This window comes from Narcine bancroftii, chromosome 5, assembly GCF_036971445.1.
Source record: "Narcine bancroftii isolate sNarBan1 chromosome 5, sNarBan1.hap1, whole genome shotgun sequence".
Lineage (NCBI taxonomy): Eukaryota > Metazoa > Chordata > Chondrichthyes > Torpediniformes > Narcinidae > Narcine > Narcine bancroftii.
This window is the reverse complement of record NC_091473.1, coordinates 217,283,618-217,308,176: the sequence shown is the minus strand read 5'-3', so window position 1 is coordinate 217,308,176 and position 24,559 is coordinate 217,283,618. Positions and strand designations below refer to the sequence as shown.

Below are 24,559 nucleotides of genomic sequence, written 5' to 3'. Positions count from 1 at the left end.
ATTGGGATCTCAGCAGGTTCCGGGTTTCATTGTTCATCCAGGGCTTGTGGTTGGGGAAAGTCCTGAATGATTGGGTGGATGACACACTCATCCACAGCTGTTTCGATAAAGTCTGTGACAGCTTAGGTGTACTCGTTACGATTCTCATCAGAGTCCTTGAACACCGCCCAATCCACTGACTTGAGGAAGTCCTGTAATCATTCTTCAGCCTCCTGTGACCACCTTCTAGCTGTCCTGACCTCCGGAGCCTCTCTTTTTGGCTTTGTCTGTATGAAGACAGAAGCAAAGCCAGGTGATCAGACTTGCCAAAGTGCGGTCTCGGGAAAGAATGGTAGGCCTTCCTTATCTCAGTGATCAAGTGTGCTGAGACCTCCGATACAGCACGTTACATGCTGGTGGTAGTTAGGCAGGGTTCAAGTCAACGACTAAGATTTGCAGTATGTCAGGCTGGGCTGTCTCTTGTTTACTGACCACATCATGCCGCTCAGCGAGTGCCTGTTTGTAATCGGCATTGGGAGGGATGTAAATTCTAGTGAGAAACACAGATGAGAACTCTTGGGTTAAATAGAAGGGTCTGCATTTAATTGAGATCTACTCTAAGGCAGTAGAGCAGGAGGTTGACATAACTCTAGTGTTCGTGCACTACCCAGCATTAACGAAAAAGCACACACCCCCCTCCCTTTTCCAAAATCCGAGTTCTGATCCAGTATGTGGATGGTGAAACTGCCTAGTCGGATATCAGAGTCTGGTGTGTTTTCTGTTAGCTAGGTCTCAGTGTAGCAAACAACTGAGATTTGTCTCTGGTAGAGTAGCCTTGCCCTCAGTTCATATGAGGTATCCCTTCCATCCATAGCACCTAAAGCACTAGGTTACCTATAGACATCTCTTCTACAAATAAATACCTAATGTATTCAGGATACCTGGAGATTCCTTTCCATTTATAATACCTGATGGACAGGGTGATTTGGAGACATCCCTTCCACCAATAATACCCATGCACCATGTTACCTGGAGATATCTCTTCCACCAATAATACCCAATGCACCATGTTACCTGGAGACATTCCTTCCACCAATAATACCCAATGCACCAGGATACCTGGAGACATTCCTTCCTCCAATAATACCCAATACACCAAGTTACCTGGAGCCATTTCTTCCACCAATAATACCCATGTACCAGGTTACCTGGAGACATTCCTTCCACCAATAATACCCAATGCATCAGGTTACCTGGAGACATTCCTTCCACCAATAATACCCCATGCACCAAGTTGCCTGGAGACATTCCTTCCACCAATAATACCCAATGAACCAGGTTACCTGGAGACATTCCTTCCATCAATAATACCTAATAAACCAGGATACCTGGAGACATTCCTTCCACCAATAATGCCCAATGCACCAGGATACCTGGAGACATTCCTTCCTCCAATAATACCCAATACACCAAGTTACCTGGAGACATTTCTTCCACCAATAATACCCAATGCATCAGGTTACCTGGAGACATTCCTTCCACCATGATACCCCATGCACCAAGTTGCCTGGAGACATTCCTTCCACCAATAATACCCAATGCACCAGGTTACCTGGAGACATTCCTTCCACCAATAATAACCAATGAACCAGGTTTATCAAAGTCATCATGCACCATTACAGACTCACGTATGATGGGTTGAGTGAGCACTCCCTTAGCAGAGATCATCCCGACCCACTCTTAGTCATTGGTCACTTCAATTGGAAGGAGAATGGCTTCAGGATAAGGTGAGAGTGTCCACTTACTCTGAGGGGAACCTGGGGGCTCCACTTTAAACAGGGTGCGTGGTTGGCGGTTGAGACAGCGCAGAGGGGCATTGAATGAAATGAAAGCTCACAGACTTTTTCCCCAGGGAAGATAATTCCAGAGCTAGAGGGGATAGATTGAGATGGGAGGAGAGAGATTTAAGGAGCTGAGGGGCAATCTTTTTACAGAGGGTGGTCTGTATCTGGAATAAGCTGCGAGAGAGATCCAGAATCAGGTGCAATTATGATGTGCAAAGTACATTTGGACAGATAGCAAGGGTTTAGAAGGACATGGTCCTAATGCAGGCAAGTAGGACCAGCCCAGAATGTCAACTTGATCAGCATGGAAGTGTTGGGCCTAAGGGTCTGCTCCATGATGTATGTCTCCATTATGCTATGAAGCCACCTTGAATTGTATAAATTCCCCACATTCCTTGCTTGAGACCAGTGATGGGATCTCAATCCTTGCAATGAGGCAACAACTTCACCAATGCAGTGTTGATGTTCCTTTGGTTTTAGGATGGCAGTGAAGTTGTCAGTTTCAACCAACCTGAGCAAGCTGTTCTCCCTGAACTGTGTGAACCTGACGATGGGCAGAGACATCAATCTTGTTACCCAGCAGGAGAATACAAACTTCCTCCGACACTGCTTCCTAAAGAGCGAGAGAAAAAGAGATGCGTGAGAGCAGAGAGAGATGGAAGGACAAGAGATGCCGTGAATAGAGGGAGAGATACAACAGAAAACAGAGGGAGGGAGATAAACATGGAAAGAAAGAGGGAGAGAGGGAGCAAAAAGAAGAAGAAACAGAGAGGGAGAGAGAATGTAAAAAGAGACAAATCAACATGAAAAAGGAGCAAAGTAGCTGAAGAGGAAGAAAGAGAGAGAGGGGAGGAAGAGACAGAGAGAAGAAAGGATACCAAGAGTGAAATGCCATAGTAAGTGAGAATGAGAGAGATGTAGAAGGCACCAAGATGGGGAGAAAGTGAAGAAGTAGCAAGAAAAGGAAAAGGTGGAGAGAGGGTAAGAAAAAGTGCAAGAAATAGACAGAGGAACAGAGAAGAAATGTCGAGGAGGTGAAGGGATGTTTCCATCCAGTGAGTGAGAGCCTGGTCACGTGTATCTTAAACCTAGCAATTTGAGATAAACTAGTTAGTCTTTGAAAGTTTCGGAACTTAATTCCTATACCCATTAAATCCTCGGTACCTTGCAGCCATTTTCTTCAAGCCAGCCTACCATCAACCAAATGATGGTAATCATTTGCTGAGGGCTTAACCAGTACACTCTTCATAAAATCCTACCTTTGGGTGAGTTAAATATCTCACCCAATGGGCAATGCAGAACACCCATTAGTATTGCGCTGGAGTGGTGACCATCTCACTCTGGTTCATTTCTAATACCTTCCCTTTCAATGATACCTCACTGTCTCAGCACTGAAGATGCCAGGACCTTTTCACTTCTTCCCATACAGTCTAAACAAATCTCTATCTCTCTCACTCTCCTGAATGCTGCTGGATATATCAATTCCGGTCAACCACAGTTTCCAGGAGCTCAATATCATGGAGACTGAAGCAAACACTTTATATCACCTTCCACGGATGCTGCTGGACCCGTTGAGTTCCTCAGCACCTTGTGTGTTGCTCCTCTTTTCCAGCATTTGCCCAGTCCTGGTTTACTTTAATTTCAGAAACATCCTGCCCAAGTGTAGCGATAGAGGTAGGTGTTCCCACATCATCTGATAGGTGCCTGGACAAGCACCTGAATCGTCAAGGACAAAGGCTATAGATGAAGAACTGGTGAATGAGATTAGCATCAAGCAAGTTCCTTGATGGTTGGCATGGACCGTGATGGGCCAAAGGGCATGTTTCTCTGCCGTAAGCCTCTACAACTCAATCCTCTGTGGTTTTGATAAAGTTCAGGGTAACTCATCCCTCCTTATTCGTCTCAATCTATCTGCTACGTATATTCGGGCGGCATGGATAAACCAGAGGTTAGTGCAACGTTATCACAGTGCCAGCAACTCAGGTTCGAATCAGCGCTGTCTATAAGGAGTTTGTATGTTCTCCCTGTGTCTGTGTGGGTTTTCCCTGTATGCTCCAGTTTCCTCCCACCCTCCAAAATGTACAGGCCCGTAGGTCAATTGGGTGACACGGGTTTAAATAGCCAGAATTGGCTTCTAACACATTGCAAATCAAAAAATATGAAAAATAAGGCCTGACCTGACTATCCTGTTCCACAGCCGTGTCATTGAAGCACATGGGACAACAATCTCCTGGATACTTCTTTGACAAAACATTTAGTCACCTGCCCTCACAACACCTCTTGCATTAAATGTTGCTTGATACTTAAGGCACTATATAAATGGATGTTGGATTGTGCACCCAACATTGCCATTGCAAGCCTCAAACCTCCCTCAGCCATGGTTCTGAATGAACCTCAATGAGCAGAGGAAGACACTTGTATCACATTGAATCTTTGAGAACTTGTTCTGGGCTTTGACATCTGAGCCAAGTCATTTCTCGAGGCAAAGAAAGGACAGTATTCCTTACCTTGATGCAGGACATCCAGTAGCGCACCTCCTTAAACGAGCTCAGGGATCCAACATCGTACATCACCACAACCCCGTCAGCCTTCCTGAAGAACTGCTTGGTCAAGCTGTGGAACCTGTGAGGTTATGGCAAAATGACATCAAAAAAGTGCCGTGGGTGAGACACCTGACTATCCAAGGACTGATGGGATTAGATGGGGAGGATCATGTGTCCCTCCATTAAAATTGACACCCCATGGAGACTTTTTGCAGAACTGTCGATGATTAGTTAAATCTCCTGATTCCAAATAAAATAATCCCACCTTTATCAGTCTCAGATTTCAGATTTACTATCAGAGAACATACATGAAATCACATACAACCCTAAGATCTTTTTTCCCGTGGGCAAGACAGAATTACCACTTATTAGTAGTGCCAAAAAAACTGTACTCAACCACACATGTAAATAAATAAAGAAAAGTAAATAAACTGACTGTGCAATACAGAGAGGAAAAAAAATCAATAAAGTGCAAAATTAAGAGTCCTTAAATGAGTCCCTGATTGAGTTTGTCCTTGAGGAGTCTGATGGTGGAGGGGTAGCTGCTGTTCCTGAACCTGGTGGTGCGAGTCTTGTGGCATCTATACCTCTTTCCTGATGGTTGCAGCAAGAACAGAGCGTGTGCTGAGTGATGTGGATCATTGACGATGGCTGCTGTTCTCGACGGCAGTGTTCCCTGTAGATGTTCTCAGTGGTGGAGAGGGTTATATCCTGGGCTGTGTCCACTACCTTTTGTAGGACTTTACGCTCAGGGGTAGTGGTGCCCCCACACCAGACAGTGATGCAGCTGGTCAGCATGCTTTCCATCACACATTGGTAGAAATTTACCAGGGTTTCCAACGTCATACCAAACTTCTGCAAACTCCTGAGGAAGCAGAGGTGCTGATGTGCTTTCTTCATGGTGCCATTGGTATGTTGGGTCCAGGAAAGAACCTTCAAGATAGTGACTCCTAAGAACTTAAATTTGCTCAGCCTCTCCACCTCTGATCCCCTGATGATCACGGAATCGTTCATCTCTGGTTTTCACCTCCTGAAGTCCTTAATCAACTCCTTGGTTTTGGTGACATTGACTACAAGGTTGTTGTTGATACACCATTCATCCAAGTTTTCAATTTTCATCCTGTATGCTGACTTCCCTCATAACATATTTTCCAGCCTTGATAATCTCACCACCATTTTGAGTGCTCCAATGCCCTGTGTGATTGGAGCCTCGTGTTATAGAAGTTCTTGTGTGACCTCCCTTCTCAGAGATATCACACCATTCAAACAATGGGCTGGCAAGAACTGTAGCCTCACTACTGGTTCTGACCTCCCTATTCTGCACTCCTTAACCAATAAAGGTGAGTGTGTAGCGAAATGAGCTATGAAAGAAAGCCATGTACACATTGTAGGCCTTTGACCTGCACTTTTATACACTTCCTTTAGCCCCCTCTGTTTTCCATTAGCCCCCTCCCTCCTCTCCCCTCCGTCCTCCCCCCTCCGCCACCTTTCCCTATGTGCACCACTAACACACACTACGCACATGCCACAAATACACACACAACACAAACTCACAAACACACACACACAAAATAAACTCACACCACAAACACACACATACCACAAATACACATTCACTGCCCACACACACTCATACATAAACCACAAGCCCCCCCACCACACCCCCCCACACACATAGAGTACAGTACACTATTAATACACACATGGACACACCACAAACAAACTCACATGTGCACTTACTCATGCTACAAACTCACACACCATACACTCATAACACAAATATACAGAAACTATCGCCACATACACACACACACAACAATCCCCCCTCCCCACACATATACACACACACATATATACATACACACACACATATATACAGACACACATATATATATATATACACACACACACACACACACACACACACATACATATATATATATATATATATATACACACACACACATATATACACACACACACATACACACCACAAATACACACATGGAAACACCAGAAACACACTCACTACAAAATCACACACACATCACAAACACACACCATACTCACACCACAAATGCAAAAGTACATACACGTGACACACCCACCCACCATACACATACATCTCAAATGCACACACACATGCACTGCATACGTGCATCACAACCACAAACACAGACCACTACACACACCACTCACACAAATGCAAACATCACAAACTCTACAAACAAACACACACCACAAATGCACATAAATCACAAATACACCTACACACACGAATAAACACACACATGAATGAACACACACACACAGTCTCTGTCCCCCTCTTTCCATCTTCCTGTCTTTTTTTCTCTCCTTTCCTCTTTCTTTCTCTCCCTTTCTGATTCTTTCTCTTTTTCTCCAGCTCTCTCTATCAGTGACACTCTGACATGATGTAAGATTACCAATCTTTTGCTCTGCATCTTGACTTTTTAATGAGACAGCCAGTGGCATCTGTCTCCTGTTGAAGCCCTTACTTACCGCTCCTGACCTGCAGTGTCCCACACTTGGAGGGCGATGTACCTGTTCTCCACCATCAGCGTCTTCACTCGATAGTCTATCCCTGCAATGATGGGAGAATGGATTAGCTGGGCAATGAACAGAGATGTCAGCTTCACACCTCCTGTCCTGAAGGAACGTCTTATCTGGAAGTGATTGGTCTGAAAATACATTGTGTAAATACACAAAAGTGCTGGAGAAACATAAAAGGTCATGCAGCGCATATAGGAAGAAAAGGGTCATCAACATTTTTGGCCTTAGCTGTTTTTTAGGTATGGTGGAGCGCAGGCTAACAGGTAAGAGGTCAGAGGTGGATATAGGTGGGATGGTAGAAAAGAATACTGAGGTGATGGGGGAAAGGGTAGCTCTCTGAATGAGAAGGAAAGGAAGAGTCTTAGCTTGTTCTCTTCCCCTGCCCCCTCCTCTCCTCCCAGCACTGTTTTTTAATTCCAGCACCTGTCTGCTTTTTGCTCGTACCTTGGCGAAGGGCTCCGACCCAAAACATTGGTTATCCTTTAATCCCTATAGATGCTACATGACCTGGTGAGTTTCTTGACCATACCTTTGTATTGCACTATAATCACAGAGTCCACAGACTTTACGGTTTAAATACAGCATGCAGATGCCCATTAAATCCAGAGTTTCATCTTAACTCTGAGTCAGAATAGAGTGGGTTCAGATCCAAGCACGCTGGTACCTGCCTACCACTCATTCATTAAAGTGCTCGTGTCTATCTCAGCCCAGTCACAACACACAAAATAAAGAGATCCTGTTGGCCAAGTATGTCATCTCAAACTAGGATAAGATGAAAAAATAAGTCTGTTTAAAATTACTTACTCATTTGGAGGGGAAATATGAACAGAATATTTGTGTGAGATGAGTTTCAGTGAAACCATTTCTTGTGATTTAACCTGAGTAAATGCATGTGGGGCCATCCAGGGTACCCGATAGGGTTTCTTCCTACAAACTGTGGTGACACACTTTAAACCGTCCGCCTTGAATGATGTTCCATACCTATAGTGGAAGGCAATTCCAGCTGGAAATTACCATCACAGAAATGTTGGATGAAGGATGTTTTCCCAGCATTGGTATTCCCAACAAACATAATGTTGTACACTTGGTCAGGATCCTTGGAACTGTCCACCTGCGGAAGGGAGGTAAAAGCGTTAGTGAATGGGGAAGACGTGTCCGAGTCACTCGGAATCATTGCATATTTGGGGAAACTGAAGGGCTGACAGGTTGGGCATTTCTTCAACTGATACAACAGTCTCGGAGGCATTCTCCTAACCAGCAAAAGAACCCCACCGTCCCGACCCCAGGTGATCCTGCCATTGACTGTCAAATGGATATAGTGAGGAGAGAGAGGGAAACTCTCTCCCATGTGAAGTAGCAATGTGTGACATGGATGTTCCTCACCATTTATCAGCCTATACCCAAATGTTGTTCAGGTTGACTCACGTATGGGTATAGGTTAATATAATTACCTAATGATCCATGAATGAAAACAAACACTGCATAAACTGCTCAGATACACTGATCATAGACAGTCTGCCAGTGGGAATTCAGAAGAGTGCTAATTCTACGCACCACACTTACAGGCACTGAGCCAACAACGGACAGGAAGCTAACATTGGACAGTGAACAAACATTAGTCAATGATTGTGAACTTCAGGAGGAGAGGACAAAGTCAACTATCCTCCATTACATATCAATGGTTCCGTCGTGGAGAGAGTTGAGAGTTGGTGTGTATATAAAGGAGGACCTATCCTCGACACTCAACATTCCATTAGTCAGGAAGGCACAGGAGTGCCTACACTCCCTTGGGAAGTTGAAGAGGGCAGGGTTACTGGTCCTCATCTTGACATCTTTTTAACAGGAGTACAATTGAGAGTATCCTGTCTGGGCTGCATCCTGTGAGGGATGGTAGGTGCAAAGCATCGGACCAGGTCAATGCAGAGAATCTTCAAAAGGGTTGAGAAGATCACTGGGGTCTCCCTTTCCTCTATTGATTAGATTCAACTTTATTGTTATTGTACCAGTAAAATACAAAGCCAATGAAATACAATTCGCATCCAACCAAACAGCTACGTGCAAATATCGATGACATTTACAGGAGAGCTGCTTAAATGGCTTCAAAGAATTGTAGAGGATAAGAGGATCCTTTCCATCCAGCACAGAGTATCTTTCACTCACTACAAGGAGCATGAAAATCAGGACTGCCAGGCTGGGGAATAATCCCAAAATATTTAAATATATTTATTTTAAATGGTATCTTTATGTATGTGACTAACATCTACCACACGAGACAGAGTGCAAGTTAAACGCTAGTTTTAAAAGACTAATATATTGAGCTAGGTCTTGCCTCTGTGCAAGCCTAGGTGAGAAGGAGGAGCCTAGCTCCGGTCAGCTTTATATACACAATGTATATCTGTGATTATCAGGTATTATGTTTTCGGGTGCACCATGGTCCAAAGAAACACTGTTTCATCAGGTTGTGTATCTACAGTCAGATAATAATCAACTTTAATTTGAGTTAACATTAGACAAATAGCTGACGACAGCAAGTTAACATGAGTCAATGAGTTAACATTACATAATGTTACCATGGGACAGTGTTAACATCAGACAGCAAACTAACATTAGACACTGGATTAATATTAGATACTAAATATGCTAATATGAGATAACGGGCTAACAGATAGATAATAAGGTAATAATAGACAGAACATTAGTCAGTGAGTTAACATTAGATAATGATCTAACTTTAATATTAAAACTACCCCCAGTATAAGTATTGGAATGTATTACTGTAGAACAGGTGAATAGATCTGTGCCTGATATTCCTATTTTCCATCACACTGCATTCACGATGAGTGGGAAATTAGCTAGGTAGGCGTATGGCTCCTGCTTGGCTATCCAAGAGAACCAGGCTGTGATGACTAAAGCCTTTCCTGTCCAATAAACGAACAATATCCCATCCAACGTTCCTCTGATGGGTTCCATTTCCAGTGCATCACCAGTTATGACTCATGCTAACAGTAGGTCAATGAGGCTAACAAACAATGGACTTGGACTGTTCTCTCGAGCTGGTGCCACCCAATGTCAAAAGAATTAGATGCCAGTAGGTGGATCTCACAAAATGAAACATGACTTTTTGTGCACCTGAGTCCCCAAAGTTAGATCCAGAACTTAGATGAGGATGTTGGATGAACCATCCAGGAGAGAGGCCCGGAGTAGGACACGTCAGAGATGGGAAGGATCAGCGAGTCATGAGGTTGTTACAGGCCCAGAGTGGGGGGGGCTTCACAAGGTTCTCAGGTAGGAGAGGGGGACAAAGTCAGATTGCAGCAGTGTGTTTGGAAGATGCCTGATTGGGAAGATGGAAGATCAGTGTTTGGAGTGTACAGTCAGATCACTAGGTGGGCGGGGGGCGTGGCAAGATGGCGTAGGGAACAGACGTGCCTTCCATACCTCTCCTGACTCTGATTTATTGTTTTGTCTTTAAGTGCCTGTTAAAGTTCTTTTAAAAGTTTATAAATAATAAGAGGTGCTGGATTAATACCTAATGGTTTATATGCAAAAAAAAGGTAAAAGAAAACATCAACAGACTGTTAAAAAACTACATTTTCCGAAATTACCTGAGCCTACTTGTTTACAAGAAGCCAGGACTCAGCGTAGAATGGATCCAGAAGAAGACGTACAGAATTCGGCATTGAAACTCCATTTTAAACCGGTAAGGCTCTCTGAAGGTCGCACTCAGCAGCTTTCAGAACAAAGAGCTGGCCGGGTGCCAGTATTTCACACAACAGCCACTGCGAGTGCTGTTACTGAGACTTTGACAGTTGAATCAGCTGGGGCGCCACCAGCTGTAGAGTTAAAGAGCTGTCATTCGACTGCTACAGTGGTGGCACTGCAAAATGCATCTTCAATTACAACGGTTTTTCCAGACATCGATTCAGTGAAGATGATTAAAGAGATTTGGCTTAAAGATAACCCTGATCTTCAGTCTCCTGGCATTGCTGGGGGGACTTTGAGAGGGATTTTTATACGAAGTCAAACTGCTAGAAAAGATACTAAATTAAGGGAAGGGACAGAAGATCCCGTGGTCTCTAAGGAACAGCAAGACCCCATTACGCCTGAATCTACTTCTGTTGAAATGTCTGTTAAGGATCTTGAAGATAAGATATATTCTGTATTGAGTCACTTAGCTAATTTTGTGAACCCGTTTATTCCCAAGATTAATGCGATGGCGGAAGCCATTAATGGAGCTTTTAAGCTTGAAACCATTGAAAGATTTAAAATGTGTGATCAAGGTTTAGTCGATGTACAGGATCAACTGCAAGATGAAAATAGAATAATTGAAACATTGCAGATCCAAAATAAAAATTTAGCAAAAAAGGTTGATTATTTGGAGAATCAATCTAGATGGAACAATGTGAAAATTGTTGGTTTGCCAGAAGCCATAGAAGGACCAGATCCAAGAAAATTTTTTACTGAATGGATTCCACGAGTGTTAGGACAGGATAAATTCCCTGAAGGTTTAATACTGGAACGTGCTCATAGAGTTTTAAGAGAAAATTTTTTTCAGGACAGAATCCAAAACCTGTTCTGATCCGTTGTTTAAACTATTGTGACAGAGAGACAATTTTACGTACGGTTATTAGAAATGCCCAGCAAAATAGATCTCCTTTGATGGTTCAGAATAATCCTGTTTTCTTCTATCAAGATTTGAGTCAAGAAATTATGTTTCAACAACACAAATTTAATTCTGTGAAAGAACGGTTGTGGAAAAAAAGACATAAGGCAACATTCAGGTATTCTGCGGTACTGAAGATTTTTCAGGATGGAAATCAGCCAAAGTTCTTTGACAATCCTAAAGAGGTTATGGACTTTACTCAGTCTCTACCAATCATGCAGTTTCAGGAACGATGTAGTCTTTCAAGGTCTCCAAAGAGAGTAGAGATGTAAGGTGGGATCCAGATTTTTAAAAGAAATGGAAGCAATGGTGACCGAAGTGGTAACGTTGATTTAAAAAAATAAATCTTTTATCTTTTTTTTGAGAAGAGTTTAAATAGTTTAAATAATGATGATAGTTTAATGAAATGGGAGTTGGGAGAGGGAACTGGGTGGGCACTAGTTTTCAGAAGTCATCAACTACCTGTGAGTTATCTCACACCCAATATTTTGGGGGAGTTACCACTTTGGGCGGTTTAAACAGGAGGAGGTAGTCGTGACCTCCGACCTGTTTTTTTTTCTTTTTAATTTTCGGGTTAAGAAGTGAAGGATTTTTCTTTATTATTTTTTTAAATAAATACATTTTTTTAACTCTTTTTGTTTTCTGATTGTAATTGAGAGGGAATTAGGAGGTTTTTTTCTCTCCTTTTTTTCTCTCTTTTTGGGGGGGGGTGTTTTTTCTCTTTTTTCTCTCTTTTTTAAGAGGATGATGTCACAGAAGATAATAAGTCAAAAATTGAGGATGTTGAATTAGATGAAGAGGAAGATGAGGGGAAAGGTGATAAGAAGAAAAAAGAAGAAAACCAAGTACAAATACATTGAGGGAGAAGAGTTTAATAAAATTAAGTTAATTTCGATAGAGATTTTTGAATATGTTATAAATGAAGAATATGGAGAATTTTATAAGAGTTTGAACTTTTTTCTTCTTTTTTTCTTTTTTATATAAGGGGAGGGGAAGGGAATAAAAAGTTTATCTGATTGTTTTTCTAAGGGATGTTTTTGTTCTCTCAATGAATTATAAAGGAAACTTGGTATTAATGGAAATTCTGTATTTATGTATTATTAATTATGATTTTTTTTGTATAACAGATATATGGTTGATATATGATTTTAATATTTGAACTTAGTTTTAAAGTGGATTTCATTTATTAAATACATGTATTATGTTTGATTTAAATATATGTTTAAGGGTATTATTTTAGTATTGATATTTTTTTGTTGTTAGTAATTTTTTTGTTGTTAAGTTTTATCCTTTTTTTTGTAAGTGGGGTTTTTTCTATTTTATTTACAACATTGTTAATTAATTCTTCACTCTTTATTTTGGGGGGAGGGTAGGACTAATTTTAAATTAGACGATTAATGTTGTGTTATAATTATTGGGGGGGTTAATTTGTGTAGTTTAATGATGTAGTATTCTAATTTTTATTATCTTATTTTTTATTATTTCTTTAAATGTAATTTTTATTTTATTCATGTCATAAAATTTTTTTAAAAGTTTTAAAAAAAAGATCGCTAGGTGGGCTGGGGGCTTGGCCCAGTGGCCAGTTAGCAGTTGGGAGAGATCAGTCAGATGCCAGAAGCTTTGGCTGGGTGCAAAACTGTGACCAGCACAGGTTAGGACAATCAGGTTTGAATGCCAATTGCAACACACAAATGAGTTGAACAAATTCAGCAGGTCACACAGCATCCATAGGAAGTAAAGGCTAACCAAAGTTTCAGGCCTTAGCCCTTCATCAGGTGTAAGCCAAGGTCAGGCGGACACTTGAATAAAAAAGTTGGGGAGGGGAATTGGGGGGGGGGGGGTGGGAGAGAAGAGGAGAGGAAGCAGGAAGGGGCAGTGGAGGCTAACAAGAGGTGGATACAGGTGGGAGGGTAGAAGAGAGAAAATCTGATAATGGGGAGGAGGATAACTCTCTGATAGGAGAGGGAAGGGAAAGGGGTGGAAACCTGGAGGAAAGGAGACAGAGGGGTAGGGATAGAGAAAGGCTCAGGGCAGGGGTTTAATGGAAATTGGAAGTTGATGTTAATGCTGTCTGATTGGAGAGTGCCTAGACAGAATATAAGATATTGTTATTCCAATTTACGGGTAGCCTCGGTCTGGCAGTGCACATGGCCATGAATAGACATGTCAGTGTGGGAATGGGATGTGGAATTGAAATAGTTGGCTAGTGGGTCATTGTTATTGCAGCGGACTGAGTGAAGATGCTTAACGAATCGATCTCCCTCTACTGTCCAATCTCACTAATGAAGAGTCCACAATCCTCTTAGTGGTTAATCTGTGTTTCTCCTCCTGTCTCTCTCCTCTTCTCCTCACCACATCTTTTTATTAAAGCATCTGCCTGTCTTTGGCTTAACCCTTGCTTAACTAGAATGTCAGTTGACAGAGGTCTAGCTACAGTAGGTTCATACAGACTTGAGGATGGATCATCAGGATTTGTAACGACTTACAGAGTCAAACAATGTAGAAACAGGCCCTTCAGCCAAATGTCCTCATGACGATCAGAATATCCCACCCACATGAGTCCTGCCTGCCCGTTTCTCTGACAATGACGACGCATTGACTGGCTCTGTACTGAGGCAAGGAGGGACCATTCCTGACACCACTTAGCTCTGGGGCCCTGTGTGGTGATACACCACTAGCCTACTGCAGAGGGCAACCTGTGTACCTGCAGGAAGAGCACTGGAGGACAAGGCAACACCTGGCCGGCTGTTAATCAGCCGACCTGAATGGACCAAGCCCCAACCGGTCAGCTGCCAATCACCCTCCGCGATATAAGCTACATCCAGCCCCTCGAGGTCAGTCTCAGAGCCAGTGCAGCTACTCTCACAGCCAGCTCTGTGGAAGTTTGTGTGGAATAAAGCCTGTTGAACAGTCTTTATGTTTTGTGTCTGCTTTTCCGCTCGATAGCGCATCACAGACCCTATGATCAAGGTGAGGGAGAAACATCGAACATGGAACCGTCTAGCACAGGAACAGGCCCTTTGGCCCACAATGTCCATGCCCAACACAATGCCCGATTCAAACTAAATCTCTGTTTATGATTCATATCCCTCTACTCCTTACATATCAATGTCTCCTTCTAGAACCATCTTAAACACCACTGTTCGCATCACTTCCCCTTTCAGTCCTTTCCAAACACCTACCGGGGTAAAAAAACTTGCTCTATAAATCTCCTTAAACTCCTTCTCAACCACACCTTAAGCCTAGTATTTCACACTTCCACCCGGGATAAAGACTCTGACCATCTCTCCTATCTATACCTGTGATATGTTTATAAGCTTCTGTCAGATCTCATTTCAATGATTTAGAGCAAACAATCAAAGATTGCCCAACCTCTCCATAATCTCACCAGGATCCTGGAGATAGATGGCCCTACTTGTCCATGCTAATATTTTTACCTAAGTGGTCCCTTTGTCAACATTTGGCCCATAACCCTCTCAACTTGCCTTCATATCTTCTGGCAACTTAGTTTTAAAACTTTTGTTTCAAATTTAATTATTTTAAAAAATTTTACATTTGTTTTTTTTATTTTAAATTTATACACACAGCACTGTAACAGGCCACTCTGCCCCATGAGACCAGGCTGCCCAATTAACCTATAAACACTGCATGATTTTTTGGAGGGTGGGAGGAAACCGGAGCACCCAGATGAAACCCACACAGACACTGGGAGAACATTCAAACTCCTTACAGACAGCGTCGGATTTGATCCCAGGTTGCTGATGCTGTTACCCCAACCGTTATGTTAACCTTGTCATTTTATCCACCTCTGATGTGGGGAAAAGTTTCCTTTCCCATATTGCCATGCTTCTCATGATTTTCGACCTCATTTCATGTTTCCTCTTAACCCTCCTCCACTCCTGTGTGATCAGAGCTGGCGAAATCCAAGTGAATCTCCTCTGCACACTCTCCATCCCTACTAACCCTGATTATATGGCATTTCACTGGAACTCAAGTCTTCAAACTTTTCAACCAAAAGTCAACACAACCCAATCTTATGCAACCCAATCTGATGGTCGCATCTGGTTTTGCAGTTTTGAAATCGGTGTCATCTGTAGACCGAGGAGAGGAGGAGCCATCACCTGTGTGGATCTGACCCGGGGTCCAAGTTACCTCTATCATTTTCCCTGCAGCTCCATCCCTTGCTGGTGTATCTGCACGGGCTCCAGCTGCATCTCTTCCCAGGGTCACTTCCTGATCTTCGACCCTCAGCTGGGGCTGCACTCCCAGAGTGCTCGGATGGCTTGAAAGGTGACGAGTGGTTCGGCGTCGGATGGAGCGAGTCCTGTGGAGTCTGCAGAGCAGAGGGAGAATGTCTTTACTCTGTGCACCTTAGCAAAGGAAGTAAACAGGAAAGTCTGCAGACGCTGTGAGTGTAGTGCAATAAACAAAGGTTCTGGGGAAACTCACACAGCATCCAGAGGAATTAAAGATTAACCAAGGTAAGAGCAAAAAGCAGACAGGCACCTGAATAAAAAGGTGGGGGGAGAGGAAGGGGACAGGGGGAAGAGCACAGGCCAATTGGTGGATATGGGTGGGAGGGTAGAAGAGAAAAAAATTGACAAGCGACGGGCAGAGGTTTGCACCCTGAATGGAGAGGGTCATAAGAGGTAAAACCTTGGTGCAGTAACAGTGACCACAAAGTTGCCAGACTGAAGAAAACCCTATCTTGTTTATTAAAATCCTTCATGGGAGGAGATCTGGCGTCCTCAACTGGCGTGGGGGAAAAGTGATCCCAGACGTTTGGATTTTATCACTCAAAGAAGCTACATTGGCAGAACAACACCTTGGATTCTGTCTTGGCTCTCTCCATCTACAGTAGAAACATAGAAAATAGGTGCAGGAGTAGGCCATTTGGCCCTTCAAGCCTACACCACCATTCAGTATGATCATGGCTGATGAGTACGTGGTTCCTGCCTTCTCCCCATACCCCCTAATCCCCTTGACTACAAGGGCCAAATCTAACCTACTCTTAAATATTGACAAGGAACTGGCCTCAACTACTTCCTGTGGCAAACAATTCCACAGATCCACCACCCTATGAGAGAAGAAACTTTTCCTCATCTCAGTCCTAAAAAAAACGTTTCCCTTATCCTTAAACTGTGACCCCTAGTTCTGTTTTTTCCCAGCATTGGAAACAACCTACCTGCGTCTAGTCTGTCTAATCCTTTAAGAATTTTATATGTTTCTATAAGATCCCCCCTCAATCTTCTAAATTCCAGAGAATACAAGCCTAGTTTATCCAAGTTTTCTTCATATGCGAGTCCCTCCATCCCTGGTATCAGCCAAGTGAACCTTCTCTGCACCCCCTCCATGGCAAAGATATCCTTCCTCAGATAAGGAGACCAAAAATGCATGCAGTACTCCAGGTGTGGTCTCACCAAGGCCCTGTACAGCTGCAGCAGGATCTCCCTACTCCTGGACTCAAATCCTCTCGCTATGAATGCCAACGTACCATTCGCCCTCCTCACCGCCTGGTGCACCTGCAGGCCCACTTTCAACGACTGATGCACAGCAACACCCAAGTCTCACTGCAGCTCCCCTTTTCCTAAACAGATACTATTTACATAATAGTCCTCTTTCCTGTTCTTACCTCCAAAGTGGATAACCTTGCATTTATCCACATTAAACTGCATCTTCCACATCTTGGTCCTCTCGCCTAACGTCCAAATCACTCTGCACCCTCCTAGCATCCTCCACACAGCCAACCCCGCTACCCAACTTCATATCGTCCGCTAATTTCGAGATATTGCTATCTATTCCCACATCTAAGTCATTGATATATATTGTAAACAACTTCTCCAATTTTCGTCAACCCCCTGTGCCAGTCTTGCTCTTTCCTTCACCTCTCACTCTCCTTTCCTCCAGCTCCTTCTCCTATCAGAGAGCTATTTTTTCTGTCCTCTGCCCTCTCCCACATGGCATCTTTCTCTTCTACCCTCTCGCCTGCATCCACCTATTACACCTATCAGCCTGCCTTTTCCTCCCTCACCATTTTTATTTAGGCATCTACCTGATTTTCAACACTCTTGATGAAGGGCTCAGGCCTTAAACATTGACTGCCTTTTACTTCCCATGGATGCTGTGTGACCTGCTGAGTTTCTCCAGAACCTTTGTGTATTTGCTCTGAATGATGCAACTGCGGGACTGGAAGTAAATCATGAAAACCTGCAGTTGAAGCAAAAACATAAAACGCTGGTGAAGCTCAGCAGGTCAAACAGTGTCCTTTATGGAGCAAAATACATAACCAGCGTTTCGGGCCTGAGCCCTTCATCAAGGTATGAGAGAACACTGGCAGTCTTTGGGATTGTTGCAGGCAAAGTGCTCTGAGGAGTGGGATTGGAATATGAAGTGGGGGTGGGGGGGTTTCTGTTAAAGTTGATGTCTCAGCAGCAGCTGGAAATAAAGATGGTCCAGGGCAGGCAGCTGGCCAGGATGAAGGGTCCAGGAGGAGGAAGAAAGCTTGAAGCGGGAGAAAGGGTTTTGGGTGAGGGGGTGGAGAGTCAGGGTCACGGAAGTGAGCCCAGAAGCGGAGGCAATGGAAGAGGAGTTTGGCATCATGGCGTGTGCGGAACTCATTGAGTTGTGGGTGGAGGGGGACGAAGGTGAGGCCTCTAGTGAGGACAGGACACTCCATCTCAGATCTTGAGATTGTTGCGGAGAGAGTGGAAGCCAGAGCGTTCTGTTTTTTTTGGGATTGTTGCAGAGGGAACTGTGGGACTGGATCATCGAAACATAAGAGTGAGCTACTGAGTCTATCAACTGCTCCAGCTTTCAATACAGCTGATCTCTCCTCAAATCGCTTGATGCAACGTGGCCACTGCAGTCCTCTGTGGGGGTGAATTCTCCAGGTTCACCAAATTCTGTCAGGCTCTTGAACCTCCCCAGACCATGACACCACCACAAGACCACCAGAGATCTCCCTACTCCCGACACAGCACATTTTGTTTTCATAACCAGCCAACTGAGTATTTATTTCTTTTTTTCTCTTTGTGGTGCCTTAATTATGCTTAATTTGTGTCACTGTGTTTTATATGCAGCTAGGAAGACTTTCACCATATCTGTTCATTGTACTTGTGTTTCAGAAAAGAACATCCAATCACTCAGGAGAAGTGATTTTTGCTTCATCTCAGTTCTGAAGTCACTAGTGAGACAGCACAAGGAGTATTGTGTGCACTTTTAGTTACCCAGCTGTAAGCATGGGTGCAGGAAGGATTGACAAGAATGTCAGCAAGACTGGTAGGCTTGAATTATAAGAAGAGGCTGGAGAGGTTTGGAATTTTCTCCCTGGAGTCAAGGAGGTTTGGAGAGTGCAGGAACTTATAGGAGTTTATAAAATCATAATGCAGTAAAACTTCCGGTATCCAGAATTCAAGCAACTGGCAAAAAAGAATCAAGGAAAATAAATAATAAAATAATAGGTCAGAAATATGCAAGTTTAAAATCGTAAAAATAAATGTTCTCTGAAGTTACACATAAATCTTTGGTAAAGATGGGAGCAAATATTCAGCCAGAGGAGTGCTTTGCATGTAGCAGCTGTTTGAATAAAGTTGTGTTTGAATAAATTGGTGTCGCCCAGGATGAAGTGTTGGTCGATGCCAACTCCTTATCCTTGCTTAGTAAGAGTCGTCCCGGTCAGAGGCTTCATCTGTAAACTTGGAGAAGGGGTGGGGGGAGGGCTAATTATCTATTGTGTTACTGTTCGTCTTTCAGGCAGCTCTGTGAAGGGGGAGGAATCTGCAGATGCAGCGCAGGTTAAATGTTGTCAAAGAATGTGACTGAAAATAAAGTAAAATGCTTTAAGGTTTATATATTCATGCAAGTGAAGTGTGTTCAGTGTATGTATTGTATTTTTGTCTTTTGTCTTTTAAACTGTTTATTCTCAATTTAGGTGTATTAGTTTGGTATTATAAGTTTCAAGCAACTGGAAAATACATTTATTCAGTATCCACTAATCTCCATTGGTGCTGGATACCAGCGGTTTTGCCATAGCTGATAGATAAAGTACATTGTCATAGCCTTTATCTAAGAGTAAGATTTAACGTGAGAGTGGAATGATTTAAAAAGGTCTAAGTATAAGATATTGGTGAGGCCAAATTTGGAGTATTGTGTGCAGTTTTGGTAATCTAACTACAGGAAAGGTGTCATAAGATAGAAAGAGTGCAGAGAAGATTTACTAGGATCTTGTCTGGACTTCAGGAAGTGAATTATAGGGAAAGGTTAAACAGATTAGGACTTTATTCCCTGGAGTGTAGAAAAATAAGTGGAGATTTGATAGAGGTATTTAAAATTATGAGGGGATAGACAGAATAAATGTAGATAGGCTTTTTCCACTGAGGGTAGGTGAGATATAAACCAGCAGACATGGGTTAAGAGAGAAAGGGGAAAAATTTAAGGGGAACATGAGGGGGGACTCTTCACACAGAGAATGGTGTGAGCTGCCAACTGAGATGGTGAATGCGGACTCATTTTAAACATTTAAGAAGGATTTCTACAGGTATGTGGATTGGAGAGGTATGGAGGGTTATGGACTGGGTGCAGGTCAGTGCGACTAGGCAAAAATATGGTTTGATACTGGCTAGAATGGCCTATGTTTCTTGGTCCTGATAGGCACATTCTTTGCACAGAGGGTGGAACAAGAAATGGTAGAAGGAAGGGCAATTGTAATGTCCAAACGACATTTGGACAGGTACATTGATGGGAAAGGTTTGGAGATAAATGGGCCAAATCCAGGCAAATAAGACTATCTTGGTCAGCAGGAACAAGTTGTTAATGTTTCTATGTTGTAGAACCCCCCCACCACCCCCCAAGTTCCTCAACATGGTTATCCAACTGCACGAACACCAACAAGGTCGGGTCAGATACAGCAATGAGCTCTCTGAACCCTTCTCCATTGACAATGGCGTGAAGCAAGGCTGTGTTCTCGGACCAACCCTCTTTTCAATCTTCTTCAGCATGATGCTGAAACAAGCCATGAAAGACCTCAACAATGAAGACGCTGTTTACATCCGGTACCGCACGGATGGCAGTCTCTTCAATCTGAGGCGCCTGCAAGCTCACACCAAGACACAAGAGCAACTTGTCCATGAACTACTCTTTGCAGACGATGCCGCTTCAGTTGCCCATTCAGAGCCAGCTCTTCACCGCTTGTCATCCTGTTTTGCGGAAACTGCCAAAATGTTTGGCCTGGAAGTCAGCCTGAAGAAAACTGAGGTCCTCCATCAGCCAGCTCCCCACCATGACTACCAGCCCCCCCACATCTCCATCGGGCACACAGAACTCAAAACGGTCAACCAGTTTACCTACCTCGGCTGCACCATTTCATCTGATGCAAGGATCAACAAAGAGATAGATAACAGACTCGCCAAAGCAAATAGCGCCTTTGGAAGACTACACAAAAGAGTTTGGAAAAACAACCACCTGAAGAAACACACAAAGATCAGTGTGTACAGAGCCATTGTCATACCTACGCTCCTGTTCGGCTCCGAATCATGGGTCCTCTACCGGCATCACCTACGGCTCCTAGAATGCTTCCATCAGCGCTGTCTCCGCTCCATCCTCAACATTCATTGGAATGACTTCATCACCAACATCGAAGTACTTGAGCTGGCAGAGTCTGCAAGCATCGAATCTATGCTGCTGAAGACCCAACTACGCTGGGTGGGTCACGTCTCCAGAATGGAGGACCATCGCCTTCCCAAGATCATGTTATATGGCGAGCTCTCCACTGGCCACCGAGACAGAGGTGCACCAAAGAAGAGGTACAAGGACTGCTTAAAGAAATCTCTTGGTGCCTGCCACATTGACCACCGCCAGTGGGCAGATATCGCCTCCAACAGTTCAGCGGGCAGCAACCTCCTTTGAAGAAGACCGCAGAGCCCACCTCACTGAAAAAAGACAAAGGAGGAAAAACCAACACCCAACCCCAACCAACCAATTTTCCCTTGCAACCGTGCCTGCCTGTCCCGCATCGAACTTGTCAGTCACCAACGAGCCTGCAGCAGACGTGGACATACCCCTCCATAAATCTTCGTCCGCGAAGCCAAGCCAAAGAAGAAGGAGAACTCTATTGGCATTTTTACACAGAAACTTTGCAACTATCCCAAAAAGAATTAGCATACTTACTTCCAGTGTGCCCGATGTAGTTGTTTACACAGGGGCATTTGTACACAGCCTTCCTGCGTCGCGGAGTTTGTTGAAGGGGGAATGTCGTGTTCATGAGGCCCCTTTCTTAGGGAGTGGCTGTGGTCGTTTTACACTCCAGCCACTCTGTAAAAATGTGTAGTGGTCCCAGTGGAAAAATTTACGGGATGGAATTTACATAATAAATTCTGTCTCGACATTTTTACGCTGCCACCGGAGCAGAAAATATCCTGAAATTTTGTGCTGTTCAGTGGCTGTGTAAAAGGACCTTATGACTCCATGAATCTAAACCCCCTGCCTTGCAGCCAGAGGTTGCCATTCCTCATTCTAGAGATTCCAACCTATTCTCAGAACAATTTGCATTTTAATTAGATCTCCCCTCTTTCTTTCTCAATCTAGCGAATGCAACCTGATCTCACTTCCTTCACCAGGCCCACCAGAACAACAATCTGCTCCACTTTCTCGAACTCCTCCTTATGTCAAGTGACCAACACTGCACACAATGGAAAGGGAGCAGAAAAGATTCACAAGGATGTATTACCAGGACTAGAGACTGGATGCTTTTCTTTCTTGGAGTATAGGAGGCTGAGGGATAACCTTATGGATGTGTATAAAATCATCAGGAATATAGTTAAGGTGGATGGTCACAGTCTTTCCTGGAGTGTGAGAGTCTCAAGCAAGAGGGCAGAGGTTTACGGGGGGGGTGGGGTTAAGATTTAAAAGACGTCTGCGGAGCAACCTCTGCACATCCCACATCGGTTGTGTGCTTGCAAAGGGGTTGCATGCAGTGATGTGATGGGTGGTGTGGCACAGTGAGAACAGGATATCAACTGCAGTGTTCCAGACAGTACGCAGCATGGTGTGGTGTTCCTTGTGCGTGTAGCATGGGTACAGCATTGGGATCCTGCGCAGTGTGTAGAGGTGCAAGCATTGGACCGGGCATGTGCAGAGTGCATGAGACAGGTGTGAGGGATAGGTACAAAATATTACTTACCCTTCTCTCTCCTCCTGGAGGATAACCAGCTGATCTTGAGCCTCCTGAAGCTCCTGTTGAATCCTCTCCAAGTGCATCTTCAGCTCCTGATTGGCTAGTTTGAGCTCCTGGTTCTCAGCGCTGGTCTCCTCCTGTTTACTGTGTAGGGAGATGAGCTCTGCCTGTAACTGGAGGGGAGGAACACAGGGAGGGACCGAGTGGATTCATTCTGCGTGTTTCCAAATCCTATTCATTGTCACTCTTTGTATCCCCTCCTGATCCTGATACTTTCCCCACCTCTGCCTCACTCCCTACTTCTCACTCTCCCTCTTTCCTTCCCCTCACACATCATTCTCCAATCACTGCAGCAACGTGAGGTTCTGCAATGCAGCTGGTGAGTATTCCACTCTGTCAGATATTCCCTGGTAAGTCATCATCCCTCCTTCTGGGACTTCAGTAGCTTGGTTTCCAGCTGTTCTGTTCCACTACCATATTCTGTTACCTGACTCTTCAGTGAACCTACAAGCTGAAACCAACTGAAGACCTGAGCCAGGCCTGATTCGAAATTCCTAGCAGCTTAGACTATGGCTGAAGCCCAGTGTATCTGGTCTGTGAGCTGATGTGAATCCCTCTGTGGGGACAACTCTGGGAACACCAGTCTCTCTGGTCAGTAAGCTAACGTGAGTCTGTCTGTGTGGATAACACAGGGGACCCTGGTCTCTCTGAGCTGACTTGAGTCTCTCTGTGGGGACAACACCGGGGGGCACGGTTCCTGCAGGATGAGGCCTTCCCGCTGATCTATCCATGTAGGGGTCTGATCCCATGTCCAGCTACCTCTGTGATTTTCTCCTCTGCTCCGTCCATTGTTGAAGCTGCTGCGGATTCCTGGGGGTCTCCATCTTCACCTGCTCTCAGGATCACTTCCTGACTTTCGACCCTCAGGTGGGGGACCTCTCCTGGGTTCCTTGAAAGAAGGGGAGGGGCACGGTGGCGAATGGAACGTGTCCTCTGGAGCCTGCGGGGCAGAGGTTACAGAGAGAGTGCACAGTTATTCCATGTTACTCAGCAGAAAGTAGACCATTGATTTAGAGGGTGATCGCAGGGAGAGAGGGAACTTTTTGCTTGACAGATGGGATACGGTGTCAATAGAGAGGGAAGAGAGCAGGTTCACAAGGAGGCTGCCTGAAAATGACAAATAGTTAGGCCACAGAGAAACAGTCTGCAGATGTGGAATCTTGAGCAGGTGAAGAATTGCGGAAGAAGCTCAACAGATCAGACAGCATCTGTGGGTAAAAATGGGCAGACAGTGTTTCCTTGAAGTAAGAGCAACACCACCTCTACTTCCTCCGGAGGCTGGGGAGGTGCGATATGGCATCAGAACCCTTGGCAAACTTTGGTAGAAAGTGTGCTGACCAGCTGTATCACGGCCCTGATATGGGAGCATTAGCACCGCTGAGCCAAAGAAAAATCCTGCTAAAGGTAGTGGACTCAGTCCAGTTCATCATGGGAAAAGTTCTCGCCACCATTGAGCAGGTCTGTACAGAATGCTGTCTTCGGAGGGCGGAATCAATTATCAAAGACCCACCCCACCCAGGACATGCTCTGTTCTCACTGCAGCCATCAGGAAGGAAGTATGGGGGGTGCGGGGGGGGGGGGCACAGGACTTGCACCACCAAGTTCAGGAATAGCTAGTGTCCCTCAACAATCAGAATCTTGAACAACAGGGAATAGCTACACCCATTTCGAGACTCATTTAAGGACTCGCATGCTCGTTATTTATATTTGCCTCTGCATTGGCACAGTT

The 24,559-nt window shown here is 44.2% G+C and overlaps 1 protein-coding gene across 4 annotated transcripts in view; it reads right to left on the bottom strand.

Moving 5' to 3' along the window:
• LOC138764854 (uncharacterized) overlaps positions 1-24,559 on the bottom strand; it is a 100,518-nt gene that overhangs the window by 6,675 nt on the left and 69,284 nt on the right. For all 4 annotated transcript variants that reach the window (XM_069941208.1, XM_069941211.1, XM_069941210.1 and 1 more), the window contains exons 31-37: positions 23,590-23,770; positions 22,777-22,943; positions 15,753-15,933; positions 7,919-8,048; positions 6,887-6,968; positions 4,331-4,445; positions 2,335-2,436 (exon numbers count right to left, since the gene is read on the bottom strand). In XM_069941208.1, coding sequence (XP_069797309.1) covers positions 2,335-2,436; positions 4,331-4,445; positions 6,887-6,968; positions 7,919-8,048; positions 15,753-15,933; positions 22,777-22,943; positions 23,590-23,770 — 958 coding nt within the window. The remainder of the gene's footprint in view (positions 1-2,334; positions 2,437-4,330; positions 4,446-6,886; positions 6,969-7,918; positions 8,049-15,752; positions 15,934-22,776; positions 22,944-23,589; positions 23,771-24,559) is intronic.